General features: G+C 39.9%; 1 protein-coding gene and 1 long non-coding RNA gene across 3 annotated transcripts; both read left to right on the forward strand.

Moving 5' to 3' along the window:
* Positions 1-380: 380 nt before the first annotated feature.
* On the forward strand, positions 381-5,784 carry LOC119145238. 2 transcript variants are annotated; one of them, XR_005103361.1, is made up of 3 exons: positions 381-492; positions 1,735-1,851; positions 5,741-5,784. It is a non-coding gene; the product is annotated as an uncharacterized LOC119145238 (long non-coding RNA). The 2 variants fall into 2 exon arrangements; XR_005103362.1 differs by lacking the exon at positions 5,741-5,784 and adding an exon at positions 2,113-2,313.
* On the forward strand, positions 5,780-18,554 carry C3H1orf159 (chromosome 3 C1orf159 homolog). The gene is made up of 9 exons (XM_037381521.1): positions 5,780-5,830; positions 6,380-6,470; positions 7,992-8,067; positions 10,007-10,111; positions 10,986-11,051; positions 12,373-12,507; positions 14,572-14,597; positions 14,935-14,965; positions 16,685-18,554. Exons 2-9 carry the CDS (start codon positions 6,399-6,401, stop codon positions 16,780-16,782), a joined length of 609 nt encoding a protein of 202 aa, XP_037237418.1. The 5' UTR covers positions 5,780-5,830; positions 6,380-6,398; the 3' UTR covers positions 16,783-18,554.
* Positions 18,555-18,896: the final 342 nt, after the last annotated feature.

Below are 18,896 nucleotides of genomic sequence, written 5' to 3' on the forward strand. Positions count from 1 at the left end.
TAACACTTTGATCGTGATACCACCCACTTGGCGGAAGACTCGAGGGACGGGTGAAAAGGCCTTAGCCCCCTGCCTGACTGCCTGCGCTTCGCCGTCCCTCCTGGGGCGTCTCCGTCGCCCAGCAACGCCTAAAATGGCGGCGGCCGCGCTAGGCACGCTGGGAGTGGCAGTGCCGGCCCCCGCCCGCCCTCGGCCTGGCTGCGGGCGCGGGACTCCCTTTCCCAGGCGGCACCGCGCGGGGGAGAGGCGCCGAGGGCGGGCGGGGGGAGGGGGGTTACCTGCGGGGAGGCGGGCACAGGTAGGGCGCTGCGCGAGGCCTGCTGGGAATTGTAGTTCTGAGCGAACGGCCCCGCTCGGAGAACCTGCGCGTCGGCCAGCAGCGGGAACTACAGCTCCCAGGGCGCCGTGGGAAGGAGCGGGCAGGGCGCCGCCTGAGGGCGGGGGGTACGAAAGGGAACCTGCCGCCGGTGCTGCCGGAGGTTGCTTCCTCAGGTAAGGAGGCGGTGGAGGCTGGTGGTCAGGCAGGCCCGGGCGGCGGCGGCGTGCAGGGAGGCGGGAGGGAAGGAGGGCAGCGAGTCCCCGGGCGGGTGGCGAGCCTCCGGGCGTTGCCCCATTGTTCGGGGCGTGGGAGGCGCCGCCGGGCAGGTGAGGCGAGGCGGGGAGGGCGGTGCGGCCGCAGGCGGTAGCGGGCCCCGCCAGTGCCGCCGGGAGGGCAGCGCTGTGCTGGCCGCGGCCCAGGGCCTCCCTCCGCTCCGGTGTCCTGGCGGGCTGGGGCCGGCCCCCGGCGGCGGCGTCCTGGGGGTGGGCAGCGCCGGTTGGAAGGACTTTAGCGAGCGGTGCGGCGGGGTGGGCGCATCCCCGGGGTGAAAGCCTCCCCCGGGCTCGCGGTGGGCCGGGCGGCGGGCGAGGGGGCGGCGGCGGCCGTGGCCGTGTAGGGAGAAGCGGGGGAGAGTCGCCCCGCGCTCTTCTGTGCCCGGGTTTGCTGAAGGCTCCTGCCTTCCTGAGACGGTTTGCGTTGGAGTGTGGTATTTTCGAGAGGCGTTTGGAAACCAATCGTCTCGTTCCCATGGCCCAGTAAAACTTTGGATACTTTTTTCCTAGTTAACTCGGTTTACTACCCTTTTTTTGGCAATGTGAGACTTTTTAGGGTTGTGGGTGTTCCATGGCTTTTTGTTGTTCGTTGGGTTTTTCTTTTCCTGGGGAAACTTTGAGCAAATACGTACCCCTGTACGCACATTTTTGTTGCACTGTTTGGTGAAACCCCCAGACCCTAAACAGGCCATGCATATGTTCAGGTTCCGAAGCATCTTTCCCTGTAGTGTAGGCTACACTACTGGCAACCAAATCACACTAGTATTCATTTCTGCTCACAGTTTTTCAAGGCTGCAACGGCTGTTGCAACAGCAGAATGTGTTACTGCCAAGTTTTTGTTGACTGAGCGACAGTAAATTCAGTTAGTGTGAATTAGTGTGTGCTCTAGGCACATTCCAGGTATGTAACTGCTTTTAAAGCAAAGCCTAGCTTAAAGTAGATACCTTAATTGTCTTGAGCAGAAGGTGTGTTTTTTTAATTGTTGGTTGCTGGCCTATTACATAATCATTTTGATGTAAGGGTGGGGATCGCAGTTCTCTTCATGGGTGTATGTTAAGAAAGCTGGAAAAACAAGTCCTCCTTCAGCCTTGTTTATACAAGATTGTCCTAAGCACAACCCATATCTGCTCTTCTACCATGCAGGTTTATTGTGAAACAGTTGCAGTGTTAATGAGAAATCAGCAGTAAACCGCATACCACAAGCGTTCTGTGTGAGCTGAGGAAGATGCAGTGTTCTAGTGCATACCTCTGAAGGAGCTGGTAAGTGAGAGTTCAGGCCTTTACAAATCTGTCGTTTGTGAGACTACATTTTGACTTTTCTGGTATCACTGTTTTATCATGACTGATTTGAGGTCACATAAAAATTAAAAAGCCTTTGGTAGCAGAATGAGTGTGGTATAGTTTCAGACTCTGATCTGCCAAGTGGATTATAAAACTACCTGAAATTTAGGCAATGTTTCTTTTTACTGTCATCTTTTTCCATGTACCTGAAAAAATTACCTTGCTCAAACAATGCTCCAGAATACTTCAGGCAAGAAAGATACTGAAAATGTGGACATAATGATGAATTAAAGAATGCTTGCTTCCAGGAGTGGGAGGCAAGTCTTCTAGTGCTTAGTGTTCATGAATTGTTTGCATTCTTTTTTAAAAGCAACAAGAGGAAGAATTCCCTTAGTGAATCTTGATGTGTTTATCTTACATGTATTGTGGCACTTGAGATCCAAGTTGACAGTGATTTGAGATTTGTTTCAAATGTAGAACTCTGGTGTGAAATACTTGTTTTAATTAAAATGTCTGTGTTCTCAGAACTCTTCTGGCATCTCAGGCATAATACTTTTTACTCTAGGCTCCAGTTTGTGCATGACATTATCTTTTTTCCATAATCCAAAGAGAAAATGCTGCCAAACATGAGACTCATTCTGTAGGCTTGTAAATTGTTTTGCTGTGGGTGTCCAGTCCTGATCAAATTCACGTACTTAATTTAAAAAAACCTTCAGCTACCTCATTCAGAGAGGCATGGTTAGTATTTGTGTATACTGAATGTCCTAGAGGCTGTAGGACTCTTTTCCTTTCTAAAGTTAAAATTATGGTGTAAAATATTGTTTGTGTTGGCAATAGAATGGTTGATTGACTTGTGGCTGCAAAGCAGTACAATGAGTTGTGTTACTTCTGTGGTTTTGTATGGGGAGGCCAATTAACAGTACAAATCCCTACTTGATGTTGCTGTCTTGGATGTTATGCACTTGAGTTGTTTTCTGATTTACTAGTCACAAGCTCTTTCCAACCTTGTTGAGGTGTGGCACAACCAGACTCTAGGAAACACTATCTATAATATATCTATATCTCTATAATAAATTGTATCTATTTTTCATATTACTGCATAGAAAGATTATAGATGCTTAAGTCTGATGTCTTTTGTGGGCATTACCCTAAAAAAAGATACCTAGTGTTACATTCATGACTTGAATTTCTGCATTATTCAGACAGAAGTTATTTATATATTATGCTAATAAGCATCAAATTTTTACTGGCTGATAAGAGAATCCAGTAGGATGTGAAGAAGTGGTTTTGGGACCTGGAGTAAAATGTAAATTGAGTAAACATAAAATAAATCCCATTTGTTTGGAAGCTTTAAAGCAGCTTGTTCATCTCTTGCTTTCCTTTTACTGTAGTTAAAACCGGTTCAAACAAAAACCAACCAAATGACAGCAAATACATATACATATATATATATAAAAGGCTTAGGTATTGTCTCTCTCTCAGAGAAATAAAAAATATTGGCTGATGATTTGAGAGCAAATAGATCTGGTGTCCTGTTTCTGTTGGAACAGCTGCAGGGCAGATGTTCTAGTTTGTTACAATCACTAGTGGCTGTGAACAAGTATCTGCCCATAAATGCAACAGTATTGTTGATTAGTATCTTGATTTATTTCAGGACTGGAAATACAACTGTTGTGACATTGCTTGGAGGGGGGAATTACAGATCTAATATTATAACAACCCTTTAGGGAAAAACAGAAGGCAGTACACTGAAGGCAGGGGGTGGGTGAGTGTATTTCCTGCTAAATTATTCCGTTCTCCTTTAATGCAACAACAACCAATACTGAATTTATGCTGTATAGCACAAAGAGGAAGATCTGGCACTTAAAGTGGCTAGTTTCACAAATGTTTTCTTGTTTAATATGACTTGTTCCTGAAAATAAGTATTTTTCTAGCTAACGAGAATATACTTGTTTAAGCAAATTCTTTCTTCATCTGCCTTTTTTTCGTATTTACAGCTATTATAATAATCGGGTATTGACAAAAATCTGTACGTAGCATCCAAATCAATGAAGAATTTATCAGCAACTGTCTTTACCAACTCTGGTTTCCCCAGAGGAAAACTTTCTCAGCCAAGAAGCAATATCTCATTTCTGAAGACAGATCGTAGAAAGCTTATAGATATTAAGGACAACTCTGCATATGTATTTGTTTAAAATGCATCCATCCATTTGCACATCGTGAGGATTGGTTTAACATTAAACTCTGCTGGACTGCCTTGAAAAATCCTAGATTTGTGATACTCAATTTTTACTGCAATAGAAAGGTATAAAAAGAAAAAAATATTGGTTTTACAAGGTTAAACATGCATATTAAAGTTACACCAAATGTGATCTAAACCAAAATTATTCATAGCATTTATATAAGTTCTTTTATACTGTCATACACAAGTGGAAAGCTCTGTCAACCTACACAGGTGCAACACCTACATCAGCAAGGGTTTCTTGAGTCCTAAGTAGATTCTATCCTGCTCAGATGTGCTCAAGAAGAAACTTGCTATCAAAGCCCTAAGCTAGGTGCTCTTGCCTTCTGGGGGTATGTACTGCACTCTAGAAAGTTTGTCTCCTTTTATCTTCTGAGATGACTTCACCTTTCTGTTAAAACAGGTGTTTGCATTTGAGGTACCTTGTCACCTCAGGTGTTGTTGACAAATAACATTAAAGCTTTTTGGTCAGCAATTTATAAGCTCAGCTGTAGATCAGAAATGTATCTTTCCATCTTTGTGTAGAATTCCCAAAGCTAAATTTTCCCTGCTGCTTTTGGCAGTGCCATCACTTTCCAGCTGTTCTGTGAACTGCCATAATACATCTTAATTTTTGCTCCAGGGTGTGGTGTCGGTACGATTTCTGAAGCTAACTAGCACCGAGTATCTCATTCTGGAGGACCTCTGTGTGTACAAAGGCTCATCGCTGCTGACATTCCTTGGTTCCTATAATCTACATTGCCAGCAGCAAGGCTGATCAGGCAGTGGCTCATCCTTTGTCAGCTGGCATTGCACACGTTGTGCACTTACTGACTGTCTGCTTTTCATTTTAGTATAGGTGTCTTTTTATTTATATGTATGTAAATGTGAACTGATGAAATGATGGGTGCTGCAGCTTGACAATGACAGACTTGACATCCATTGTTATGCTTAAATTGGAATGTATTACCACAGTGCAAGCTTTTCCTGCTCTGCCCCAGTCCTCACTAACTGCGGAAATTAGTTGTAGCAGTAAGATGAGTTTGGTTTTCAGGATTTTCAGTCCTTGATCTGGGACTTCAGCTGACAGCAGGGGATAATAGCAAGTTTTCCCACCAAGCTGAACTAATCTTATTTTGAAGTTGAGGCAACAGACTATGTGTAAATGATTTAAAAACCTGAACGGAAATTAATCACAGGAACTGCTCAATGATTTTGTTCTTCAGAAAAACAACTTGCCAAGGGTCATGATACATATTTTGCAGTAATTGAAAACTCATCCACGGGATTTTTATTTAACAAAAATAGTAATGAATTTCAGTTTGTGAAATGAGTCACTAAGGAGTTTTCTCCTACAGTTGAACGCTTTCTGTCAGATGCTTTCCTCTTACTATGCTCTGGTTAGAGGGCCTTGCCTGCCCCAATGTTTTATTTATAGTATGAAAGACTCTGTTTTCCTAAAGCTACCAGGCTGCACATACAATAGTTTTGAGAGCTGGATGTGGCTTCCAACATTATATTGACTGGAAAATAGGCAGATATTATAATATTGACATAGGGAATATCTGAAAAATGCAGATCAAGCATGACATAGTGCCTTTTAGTTTATCCAAACAATTTAATGTAAGAAATGTGGGCTTGCTTTAGGTTACGTGTGGAGCTGCATGGCAAAGGTGGAGGGGAAGAGAAAAAGGCTTGTAGCAGACTGTCAACAATATTCTGTTCCACGTTGACAAGGTCTGTTCTTGGGCAATTGAGAAATACTACTTATTAACAGACAGACTTCATTAATGTTTCATGACTGTGCTGTCATGGGAGAAATTAATTGCAGTATTGCCTTTTCGAAGTGGCATGTGTTCTCTGTCCCGATACAAATCCATTGGAGTTCAATGCTGCAGCCAGAGGAGCCTGTAGCTGTGGGGAGGCTTATCAGTGGTGGTGCCAGGCTGTAACTGTTCTATTGCAATCACATTGATTTTTAGATCCTGGGTGTGGAATAGTCTCTGCATGGCCCAGTTCGGAGCAAACTGATAAGGCTCCTTGTTTCTTAGCAACCACAGTCTGCCATAGCCAGAAACCTGCCCCTCTGCAGCTGGAGGGAAAATTCTGATTGTCTCAAATTTGTATCTTGAAGCAAGGTAAGTCATTCCTCCCTAGCATATTTGATTTAAAGGCCTTTGCATTCAAATAAAAGGAATGTGTTGGCAAAAGTTCCTTGACAAAGGGAAAGTATAACTTCTCTGTCATTAATAAGACATTCTAATTTCTTTCCCTGTTCTTATTTAGATCTGCATCTTTCCTGGGCATGGAGGTGCCATATGTCCTTCTCTTAACTAGACTCATAGCAGAAGTTGTGAGCAAATCTACTGAAAGTTCGGTAGGTACTTCATCATGTTTTTTGTCATGCTAGGTGCTATGAAAACAGAAGAATCGGATTATTTTCCTCTCACATTGCAGTTTATGGAAGGCTTTCTAATTCAACAGGAAAGACCTATACTGCTAGCAGTCATTAACTGAAACTTTTACAGTGAGTCAATTTGCTATGATAGCTGATTGCCTATTAAAGCATTGAATTCTTCCTAGTCGTGTGCTTGTAGGCTAGCAGGGATGCAACTGATAATGCCTCACACCATGTAGAAAAAGCACCTTGATGATAAAAAAACACTTTTCAAGTTGCTTGGCAGTTTAATTACAAGCCATCTGAAATATGGATACCCAAATGTTAACTTCTCAAATGACTGAGAAGCTCTGAAGCAAACACTGCTTGCAGTCGTAGAAGAATGTCAGACTAAAATTCTGCTTGCAGGAGAGTTTGGCCAACAAAACTTTCTAAGAAACTGGTCTTAAGCATGCTATCTATAGATCTAGTTCTTTACTGTAGTCTGCCTCCTCATGATGCACTAACAGTGTGAAGTCACCCTACTAATTTCAGTTTTGACAGTCCCAACCATTTCTTCTGATAGCTTTGAGCTTTCCCACCCCTGGATTTGATGGGGTTTGCTGATAAGCAGAATACTGGCTGTTATGTGTTAGGTATATTTAAGTTCCTTCGATGGCTGAATATAGATCAGGTCTTGTTACTTTTGACCAAGAATCCTTCATCCCTTTTTAAGACTGTTTTCACTTGCTGTGTTTTTTAGGGTAATGTACCTGCAAAACTGTAAAAGGTGTGGGAAATCTGTGGCTTATTTTTCTTGTACGGATCCAGAGAGTGGATATATGCCCAGGTCTATATGGGATTTTACTAATATCTATCAAAAGAACCACAGGGTTTTCAACAACCATTTCTCTCTAAGCTTATGTCACAGCTTGTTGTAATTTGTAAATAATTTTGAAACTGGCTTTATATAAACAAAAAATAAAAATAAACTATGTGCCTTCTGGATATGTGAGGTTATTCTTCTATATTAAATGTTGAAGGAAAAAGCTTTTGTAGTTCTGCTGGATTGCTCTGCCCAATATAGATGTTATCACTTGCAATATGGGCATTTAGTGAAAACTGGTTTTTTCCAGTTATTTTGCCAATAGTATTTCTAAGGAAACCTGTCAGGGCATTTGTGTCATGCTGTGGGAAGGATAACTCGCCCTCTGAATTACACTTCCTAAATTCTTCAGTGAAGGACATTTCTAAAGCAGTTTTTTGAGGCTTTGTCTCATGTCAACAGCCAAGTGTGCGTTTGTTCTCAAAGTGTTCATTTGGGTGGCTGCTGCCAGGTCAAAATCAGCTTGATAGTGCATTGAGCTTGTTCTTTCCTTGTAAGGTTGCTTAATGCAAAAAGAAAAAGTTGCAGCACGTTTTAAGTGCAGTTACTGCTTATTCCTCTATGTTCTCTATAGATTTTTGTTGTTGAAGCATTTTAGTAAACTTACCTGTATGAAATGTAATTACTTTTCTTAGGTTTCAGAAACAGAATGCTGTGTAGATATGTTGGATTCAAACAGTTCCTGTCCAGTAACCAACCAGTGCAGTCCAGGTATAGTGTGTCATTGCTTAATAAAATTCCAGATTGTTTTTGACAGTTAACACCAAAATACAGCACCTGATTAATTGACGAGTGAAAAAAAATTATTAGTGCATCTACCTATAGAAGTCTTTCTTCCTCTGTATAAAGAAGGTAATGTTTCTTATGATGTGAAATGTTGGTTTTGCATGTTAAGGAGAATAGACAGCTAGTAGTAAGGTTATTCTTTATCTTTTATTTAGTGTGAAGTTGGATTATGTAAGAGCTATTGTAAATGCTTAAAAGCCCATACAATGAGCATTAAAAAAAAGCAAAAATGCTGTAATGTGTATCTAAGGGAACTTTAAGAATAATTTCAATATTGTCTTGTTAGCACAGAATGCCTCATTCTTCCTTGTGCCATATATGTAGAGTTGTTTTCTTCTAAATTGAGTTAAAAACTTGTGTCACTCTCCCAGCAGTAGCAAAAGGGTACTTCTTTTTTTTAATGCCGTTTTATTTAAAATCTGAGAGTAAAGGCGGGAAAATGTCTTCAGAGCCCATAGTAACAGGAGAGTTCATGACTTTTTAAAAATTGGGGTCCACTTCTGGGTTCAGTCACTTCTTTGTGCTGGTTGTTAAAGCATTTTAAGCATATCTATTTTTACTGGTTTGTTAGCTTCTCTTAACTGTTGCCTCATTTATTGCATTCATTTCTGCTTCTAAATGATCTTAGATACGGTATAAACAATTGTCTCTAAGTTATGGGATTGTGTTCTTTTAAATCTTATTGTAAATTGATAATCTACCTATCTTTGGTGTCCGATGAGTGCTTTGATGCTTCCTTCCTATTACTGTAGAAAGTCTTTGCCCTTACATCGAGTCTGTTTGGTTTTAGATTAGATGTCAGAAGTAATTTATTACTGTGGGCATCAAACATACTGCTTCTCTCTTAAGGAAAACATAGCAGCAGAGCTGTTTTAAAATCAGCACCTTACTAATGGTTTGCTTTATGGGATAATTGATACCAGTTCAGTGCAGGGCTCTATAGAACTGGATTTTAGCCAGCCCAGTATTTTTTCTGTTAAGTGTAGACTGTAATATGATCTAATAGGAATCTTCATGTCTCAAGTCAAACCACCACAGCTTTATTGTATAAAATGAAGTTGTTACTGAAGATGTGCCCTAAAATATTTTTTTCTTAACAAAGACATAGCAGCATGTGCATTTAAACATAAATTGAGATTTGAACATCAAAGACATAGGCCAAGATTAAAGTTTAATCAGTTTCCAGCTTGCATGGTAGGGTGACTGATATAAAACACTCGCCATCTGTCACAGTATAGTTTAAACAGGCTTGGGTTCTTCTTAAAGTGAAACAAATAGTACAATACTTGACAGGACTGAGGCACAGGAAAAAGACTGTATTATGGCAGTATTCATATTTTTAGCTTGCTGCACTTCAAGTGATTGAATATAGAGATGCCAGCATCTTTTTTCATCCAAGTATACTCTTTCTGGTTCTTAGCATCTTTGTCCCTGCCTACTTCTGTTTTCAGTGCTATATATTAAAATGGCATTACATTTTGTTTCAATGGTGTATGACCTCTGAAAATAAACATAAAGTTCTCCTGCTTTTCTAGTATTGTTTGGAATAGTTACAGGTGGTTACGCTTCCTGTTTTTCTCAAAACTAAAACATGTGAAGCAGTGAATGGAGCTGTGCTGAAATTGCCCTCTGGGAGTCCTTTGCTTGTAACTCCTTTTTGGCCCTCAAAAAGGTTATATCTTTTCTGGAGTAAACACTTTGAAATGAAACCTTTTAACTTGTGTAATATAATAGGAAGCAGGTGATGCTTGTAACCAGTAGACCAAAGGGAGGGAATTTCTGTTACCCCTGCCTCTTTTTGAAGACTAGGAAATATCTCCAGTGTCGCTTTTGTTGTTTTCAAACTTCAGTACATCTTATGCAGGTTGTTACAGGCGATGGAATGAAGATGGTAGTAGCAGCTGCATTAAATGCAAAAATGAAACCCTTCCTGTTTCGTCTGCTTCCAATCTAACTGAATGCAGAAATAGTGAGTCATTTACCATTCCTTTATTTTGATGGGTGTTTTTTGGCACTGAGATCTCTTCATGCATGCATGGTGCAGTAAAGACTGTTCAAGAAGGCATCAAATATTGTAGATTCCCCCCCACCTCCAGTAAAACTTCAACTTTTTCCAAAGTCCTGATGTAACTTTGAGCTTTTGAACATGCAACAAAACTTAAGGAAAATTTGCAGAAACTTTGCAGAGTGCTGTGGAACTATTCCAGTACCTAATCTGCAAAGACAAATGCAACATTAACAGCCACCCCACCCCACCCCCACCCCCGAAAAAAAATCATTCTGCCCAGTGTAATTTTTTAAAATAAAGTCCTAAACATCAAAATGATTAAACTTACAAGGTGGGACCTGTATCAAATATACATTGAATACTGAATTTTGTGGCTGCTTTAATTTCTGCTGTGAGAAAAAGGTATTTGCTGTGGGCATTTGCTAGGGACTTCTCCAGAGCACAAAATAGCTCAGACTGTACTTGAGTTCTTTGAAAAATCTATATTAAGAAGGCTAGATTAATTTTGTATGTGTTCTTTGTTTGGAAGGTGAGAACCGTTCAATTCCTTCCTAAATATTTTTAATGAAAGAGATAAGAAACTTTATCTAAGTTTCTGGGAAATGCACTAGCGAATGATTTTTTTTTTGGACAAATTGTGATGATGCTTGTCTGCTTCCTTTTTTTTTTTGAAATTCTCAGAAGTGATGTAAAGAATGGATTTTTCATGGGAGATATCGGGATTCTTATACAACGTCAAACAATTACTGAGAAGTGTAATAGCTTTTTACCAAGATTTTCAATAAATCTGTAGGTTTTGTCGGATTTTACTTTAAAAAATTCTTTTTGATTACAGCTGGTATCAGAGGAATGAATTTCCAAATGAATATAAGCACCGTAACTCCTTTCATACAGAACATAGGTGAGTAAATGGAAATAGTTACTGAGTGCAGGCTTTGTGATTGTTCACTGCATACCAGCCACTTCATGTCATGGCATTTGAAACAAGTTGTAAAATAATGTTTTTCTGTACCATATGTTTAATTCTAAATGCAGTAGCCATTTCTACTTTTTCTTGCTTCTTGTCAAAAAGAGTCTTTTATAAGTCTCAGAGTTGAATTTTGAGGTAACACTATTTTACTAAATGGTTCTTTCATCTTGTCTTAGTGATCTTCAAGTGATCTTCTGGTACGGGTTGAGCTGGTGATTTATGAAACCCCATAACTTGAGTCTTGAACCTCATGCTGCAAGAGCTTTCATTTTAGTAGTGAGGCAATATGTTACACGTTGGTTACATCTTGGTTAGCCTTTCTGTAGGTTGATTTTTATCACTGCTGGCCAGTCATTTCTGCTTAGTCTCCTAACAATACTTGTTCGACACTGGTAAGAATAATACAAATTGAGAATATTTAGATGGCAGCATTGCACACTTTAGGAAGAGATAGGATACCGCATGAAGTGATTTAGTGTTACAGGGTGAGTGCTTACCATCAGCACTCTTAAAAAGGAATGCTAAACAGCCATGTCAAACTTGGGTGCTGCTGAGCCCTTTCTAACATTTGCCATGTGTGTATACTTGAAGTATCTGGTGCTCTTCAGAGTGTGGACTTCTCAAACAGAGCTTATCAGATAGATCTGTTGTCTTAGTTTGTCTGCAAGATCATAAACGACTTTTGTTTCTTAAAATACTTCCTCTTTGGGATCATAATTCCAAATAAATAAAATAGCAGAATAAATTTACAGGGCATTTTCTGAGGGAAAGCAGAATCGAGGGGAGGGAGGGCACCGTTTGCTAACGTCTGCCTCCCTGAGATGGTTTCCATATCAGTCACTTGTGGAAAACATAATACTGGGTGTACTGTACCACTGGTATGTCGTCTTTAGGAGACTTTAAGGAATAAAAGAATGTTAACGCTGAGTGCCTCCCAGCACTGGTTTTGAAAGTTATGTAAAAGAAACAGAATGATGGATGAAAAAATTGTGACTGTCTTCAGGAAAGTAGAGACTAAGGCTTTCCTGACATTTGTCAGGTGGGGTTGGGGGAGTTGCTCATTTAATGAAATGAGTATTGAAAGATACATTTGCAAATGTTTCAGTGAGGTCTACATGTATATTTAAAAAAAATCACTGGGGTTTTTTTTCCTTTGTTTTACCCTTCTGTTAGAAGAAATTTCTAGTCAATAATAGTCTTTTCCCTCCCCTCTCTTTTTTTTTCCCCTTTTTTTTTTTTATTTCCTGTACAGGGGGCCCAGAAGTGGCAGCCTCTCTCATCTTAGGGACTTTTTTCATCAGTTTATTCCTGATTCTGTCTGTTGCTTCTTTCTTCTACCTCAAACGTGCCAATAAACTTCCTAATGTTTTCTACAGAAGAAACAAAGGTAAAATACCTCTAATTGTCTATTTAATCTCTGAAGTTTTGGCCCTTGCTCTGTTTCTTAATTTAAAACCTTTTAAATTTCTTCATGTCTGTTCCAACTTAATGTAGCTCCTGCTATGTCTTTTGATCATCCAAAGCAATGCAAAGTAATGACAAATTTTCTCCTGCTAGGAGTATCATGTTTTCATGGCAATGCAGAGTATGTGTGTGGTCAGTCTAAGTGTGCTTAGGTGGGTGCATATCACACAGTATCTCTCACTAACCCAGCTATTGCTTTTTGTAGCTTTCAAAGATTTACCAGACTACAATGCTTGATATTAGATGTCACTGAATATTAGATAGCTGATTTCAAAAAGGAGGAAGAAAAAAGTCAGGCGGTGCTTTTGCACAGAGGGCATTTTTATAGAACTTAATAACACTTGTTGATTTCAGTACACAAAATGCCAGACATTTCTAAAGCTTTACAAATAGCAGTTGTTTATTCTTTGTTTCAAGAGAAGGGAACTATAATACTAAAGGGCAGTCTACTTACCTCAGTTATATCAGCAGCAGGAGAAAGGGAATGGAATTTGAGGTTCCTCATTATTGCAGTACTCATTCATGTGTTTGCCCTTTAAATGCAGGATTTATGTGGGCTTGGAAGAGTTAACTGCCTTTTTTTTAAAAAAAAGAAAAGCTGAGGTGTTCACTTATAATGAAATCTTTTCTTTATTTCTGCCATTCATGTTACTGAGAAATGAAGCCATGTAACTGAAATGCAGTGATCTGACTTTATGCCAAAGTGATTCCAGAAAAGCTAGGGAGAGAATACCTGGGATGTGCTTAGCCTTAGCGCACCAAGACTTTACGTAGCTGGCTTTTTCAGATGCTTCAGTTTCTGTGAAGTTGTTCTGTGTGTCTAGGTGAAGTCTCCATTTCACCCAGTGTTTTGCATGAAGCTGAGGCTCATCTATGGCTCTGTCTCACCCCTTCTGTGCAGTCCCTTTGAATGATTCCCATGACAACCTCCATCACAACATTTGCTGTGTTAGAGCTCCTTCTGTTGAAAGCAAGCTGGTTACTGGTTGGGTCTGCTGAACAAATAGACCTTTTATTTTCATTCATGTCTTACAGGACCAAGCTCAAGTTAGACTACCACAATAGAAATAAGCTTAAAAAGAAAAAGGAGTGGGTGGAGCACTACAAATCCATTGTTTGGCTAAGAATGTTGTATCTAGTCAGTAGTAACTTGATGGAACATCACATTTCCAGTCTCTGGGGTATAATTTCATGTGAAAGTATACAACAGTAGCTGCCTGAAGTCTAAAATGATCAGTGCCACAGGAACTGTTTGTTTCCTAATCACAACTGCCATATTGAAACCTCTAGGTTGCTTTTGCACGTGTCTTTAAGTAGATTTAGTTAGTACAAGATTCTCCTTCAGTTTCTAAGTGGGTCAAGACCTGTTGTCCTATGACATTTCTAAGGTGGCAGAGCACCAGGCCTCTGTTGAGGCTTCAGTGATACTGGCCTGACTTCCCCATTTTGTACTGGTAGCTCACTCTGGTCCAGCAGGCTGAAGTGTTGATGTCCCCCCTTTGAAGGAGAAGCATTAGAAAAAAATATCTGGCTTTTTATCATGTTAGCTTTCATTCTGTCTGGATGATGATTATCATGTGGCCAATAAAGGCAGCAACTTCTTGTATAAAACGGTTGCATCTTTCACTGCTCAATTGTTATATGTTTGTACTGCCTTTTTCTGGTAGTTGGCTCAAAGTGCCATTTTTCCTATTGAAACCTCTTCATGTTAGAGAGATACTGCTGTGGCTACCTTCTTTGAAAGCAAAATAAGTCGTTCTTGGAGACCTTTGCAACCATTTATCTCTAATCTTGAAAAGAGTCCTACAGACAATGTATTCTACTAATGGGATTTCTGAATGTTCTGATCTATTTTGGTAGTCTTTGTGACAAAGATCTATTTTTTAACAATAGAACTATTCTGTTGCATGCATGTGTTTTTAGAAAACTAGCAGTTCTACCCTTCTAGATAAATGATGGTTAGTCTCTCTCTTTCTCTCTCTTTTAGCATCTGTTCTCCAGCCTAGTGAAACAGTAAGTAAATTCTGTCCTTCCAATAGGAACAAGCAACCATAAAACAAAGTAAGCAATAACTCAAAAGTTTTACCAGTTCATTAGGGAGCTACTTAGTCTGATGTATGAGAGGCTGAAATAATAAAAAAAAAAGATGTTTTGGGTTTTTCTGTCCAAACTGGAAAAAAAGGTGAAAGATGAATATCTGACCGTATGGATTCTAGTTACTTTCTCCAGGAAAGACTATGTACACAGTAAATATCATCGGATCCCTAGAATAATGTTCCTGTGTTTTTTAATGAAAGACTGTGAGGACAAAAGGTGCTTTTTTTGACATGATCATTCTTCTGTTATGCAGGCATCCATGATACCTCCCCCAGCTTCTTCAGGTGAGGAACTGTTCTCTGGGGCATGCTGCTATAAATATTTTACCTGTTGGCTTCCCTTTTATGCAGCTCATTATTGAAAAGCAGGCAATGACTATCTCAAAGTGGATATGCAAAGAACACACAGAAAGTCAAAACAATCACCTGTAAAGCCTGGTATAAACTGTGGAATCTGTTGAGGGGACAGAAATTCAGTGAAATCTGTCTAGTAGACCTTTTTGATAGGATTTATTGTTTTAATTAATGTAGGCATACAGTATTGATGGAGTACTTTACGTTAAAATAGATCTTTGACAGCTCCTAAAATGGATCTCTGACTTCCCTGCCCTAACAGACAGAGCCTTACAACTAGATGCAGTATTTTTTCATAAGTGCTCAAAAATAAATTATTCAGCCTGGGATCTATTTTCAGGACTGGAATCTTCTTGATGATGCCATGTTGACTCATTTTCAGGCTTGCTGATTTGAAGATTATTAGCTTCTTCAAACAAATAACACAGACTGTTTGCAATATACAGTTGTGTGTGTATGTGAGGTGTGGAGTTTTTGTAGGTTGTCTCTTTAATTCATGTGAAACTCTAGCAGAAATTTATTTCTTGGGGAAGATTTCAACTAATTGGCATGTCTCAGTTTTCCTCCCCAGTTTTTCGTAATTTCTACATATAAGTATTACTGAGAAGTTTGCGCTCTAGTCCACTGTTTCAGACCAGATCTGGGTAATCTAAGAGCAAAAACTTTTTTGGTGGGCCTCTAAATTTGTGCTACTTCTAGGAAATAGTACGTGCTGCTCTTATTAATGAGCCAGTGGGAGCCTGATAAAGCATGAAATATCTAAATGTGACTCTCCCAAAATACGTATTTAAAAGGGCATTGGATTGCACTTAATCAAATCGAGGCATTCTTTTAAGTGTCTCTGACCATGTAACAAAGTTCAAAAAGAAGTAGGTAGGGAAGGTTATGTTTTGCAAATGACAGAAAATTTTACATACATGAAATTTAATTTAGAGTGGCTAGGAAACTGGATTTATTTGGCCAGGGTAATACAGTAAAATATCTTGTCTCTATGCTTGATCTGTGTACTTTCAAGACAATGACAGAACCTGGTGACTCAAAAGTGAGACAGACCACATCTTGTAAAAAAACTTGAGAAATAATGGCCACCTAAGCTCAGCAAATTTTCTGGTCTCACTTCTTATGCATGCATAGGCCTTTTTAATCAAGATGCTATAATTAAAATTTGATTTTTATTAATGCAGTCTTTAACTTTTAAACATTTTGTAGATGTGTTCCAAAATTGGTCTGGGTCTGGCTGTTAAACTGACAGCCAGTGCTGCTTGTGAAAAGTCATAGTTTCCTTACCTTAATTCATACTTCTGTTTAAAAAGAAAGTACAAGTTGAGGGGGCTTTTGTTAGGGCTTAAAAAGTGCTATAAATGCTCACAAATAACGGAAATGCCAGTTTGTAATGAGCACCTTTACTTAGTAGGCCATTAGAAGCTTGTTTAAAAAAGTTTATTTGTGGATTTTTGCTATATCAGCTCATTGTAGGGGTTTTTGTGGTTTGTTTTGGGTTTTTGGTTGGTTGGTTTTGTGGGTTTTTTTAAGGTCCAGAATGACTTTGGTCAGTCAGGAATTATTGGATGGCATGTGGTATTATGAATTAATGATAAAGGCATGTCTATACAGCAGGTGCTAATGATGTTTCTGTGCCCACCATTTCAGTTCGGAAGCCACGATATGTCAGACGAGAACGGTCACTAGTGACGTCTGCATCTGCTGCTATGATCTCTTCTTCCGAAACCAGGGTCAGCAATGTTTAGCCTTCATTCTTGACTGAGGAATTTATAAGTGTACACAGTGTCGAAGAAACTTTTTCTGAATCCACTGAAGTGCCAGGAAAACATCGCAAGCAGCTGACCTAAATGGAAGCCAAATTACCGTATCAAAGGGTTTGTGCCAAGTGTTAACAGAGAAGTGAACTAATGCAAAGATACTGATGGCAGGCTACATCCAGTTTGGTGAACTGCTTTGGTGATCTTGAAATGCACTATTCCAGCTCTGTGGTTTCATTTGTCTCCTACAGATGCTGTGTTTTAAGTCTTTAAAGAATCTGCCTTTCTTTGGTACACTTTTAGTTTTGGCAAGTTCTTCCTGTGTTGTGATGTGTTCTGTGTCCCCAGAGCTGAATGTCTCAGTGCTGCAGGCCAACACAAAATACTGCGATTACTCAAGGATGTGGACTTGTTTGAAGGACCCACTTGTAAATGCTAACACTAAGTGCCACTGCTTTAATGTTGTAGGACAGTATAACGATACTTAACACGCAGTATCCTTTTGAAGCAAAAAACGATGCCTCCTGAAGCATCCTCTTCAGCCTATGACATAGCTGACCCTGGGTTTTAACTGTGAATGTAGACCCACTATCCAGATACTGTTGTTCTTGGTGCTTTTGAAGGCCATGGTCGGTATGGGTCCAATCCCGAGGGTGGGAATTTGTTGGGAAGCTTTTCCAATTGGCTTCAACTCTGTCCTTGGATAAAGAGCCATTTGCTATGGCTTTGTAACTGATAGGCTGCTATGTCTGTCCTGCAAAGGCTGTCTCTGATAGCTTCCTTCCTTTAACACAGTAGTTAAAGGGAAACCAAAATTCCTGCAGGGTAGCTGTGCATCCATTAAACATCTCGGTGAGTACTGAGACAAACTGGAGAGGTCAAGTGAATTTCTGCCAATGCAATAAGGGGTTTCTTTGGTCAAGCCCTTTGTTAACGTGCCTGACATCTGCAGGCCAGCACCTTATGACAGAGCTCAACAAGTATTTCCTTGTTGAAAGTGCCAGCCTAAATACCCCTGCTCTCAGATGCTTGTTCTGGCCCATCTTATGCCAGCTGTGTGGCTGAGTAGTCACTTGATCAGGAAATTAAAGTAGCTGTAAAATAACTTCTTGGCTAGGTTATCCTTCCCTAATTTATTTCCTGGTATGGTTGACTCTGTTGCCATGTGAACACATATATTGGCATCATGGACACAGTGGTATGGGCATAAGAGTGGGTGACTGGGAAATAAGTGAAAAACCTGAGGTTGCTAAATTGGTTGAAGTGTCACTGTCACCGTATGTGAAATTATAACTATGCAGCTTGTGCGTTCCCACCTACCTGTGTTGCTGTTGCCTGTTTTGGTTTAGCTGGCACTCCATTATGGGTCTGTGCTCCTAAAATAAATTACTTGGAAGCTCTTCATCAGCATCCATTGGCATGAACATAAACTGGAACAGTCAGTTCTCTTTTTCAGGAAAATGTGAACATAACTGTCTTGAGTTGACATGACATCCATATGGAGAGTCCAAACCTTGTGACCCAGATTCCCTTTCTCTGTGGTTAAAAGCTTATTCAAAGCAAAAAGATGAGATCTGGAATGGGAGGAGATATATTTATCTGTTGAATAGACCTGTTTCTATGTAAGTTTCAGTGCAGTTGTATTTTGTAGCTCCCCTTGACAAGGTAATGCGATCTCTTGTAGCATCCAAACAAGTTAGGGCAAAGATTGGGGGTAAAGAACAAACCATGGAGAGACTCCTGTGCCAAAAAAAAAAAAAGGCAAGCCTGAATTGCAGTATGGAGAAATTTAAGATTGTCTATCACAATGATAAATTAGTTTTTGTCCAATAGAAGAGAAGGTTAAGACAGCAGACAAAGCCATTTTGAGACCCTTCAGCTTTCAACATAAAATGTGCTTTATAATTCAGATGTTCCAAGTTCAGTAGGTGGCAGTTTTGTTTCTGTCATTTTTGATGTCTTGTTATCTTTGTGCTGCTGCGATTTTCCACAGGTAGAAATTATGTCTGGAGATCATAGGTTTTTCCTGAACTTAGTTGCTGAATATTTTCCTAACTGCGAAGGAAAAGGAGTAACTATGCAAATAATGCCAAGAAACTGCA

This window comes from Falco rusticolus, chromosome 3 (assembly GCF_015220075.1).
Source record: "Falco rusticolus isolate bFalRus1 chromosome 3, bFalRus1.pri, whole genome shotgun sequence".
Lineage (NCBI taxonomy): Eukaryota > Metazoa > Chordata > Aves > Falconiformes > Falconidae > Falco > Falco rusticolus.

Bases quoted from the DNA above. Each gene is read 5' to 3' on its own strand.
- C3H1orf159 (XM_037381521.1), top strand. From the start codon at position 6,399: ATGGAGGTGCCATATGTCCTTCTCTTAACTAGACTCATAGCAGAAGTT. The intron at 10,112-10,985 runs GTGAGTCATTTA...TTTTGATTACAG, and splicing joins TCTAACTGAATGCAGAAATA to CTGGTATCAGAGGAATGAAT. The intron at 11,052-12,372 runs GTGAGTAAATGG...TTTCCTGTACAG, and splicing joins TCCTTTCATACAGAACATAG to GGGGCCCAGAAGTGGCAGCC.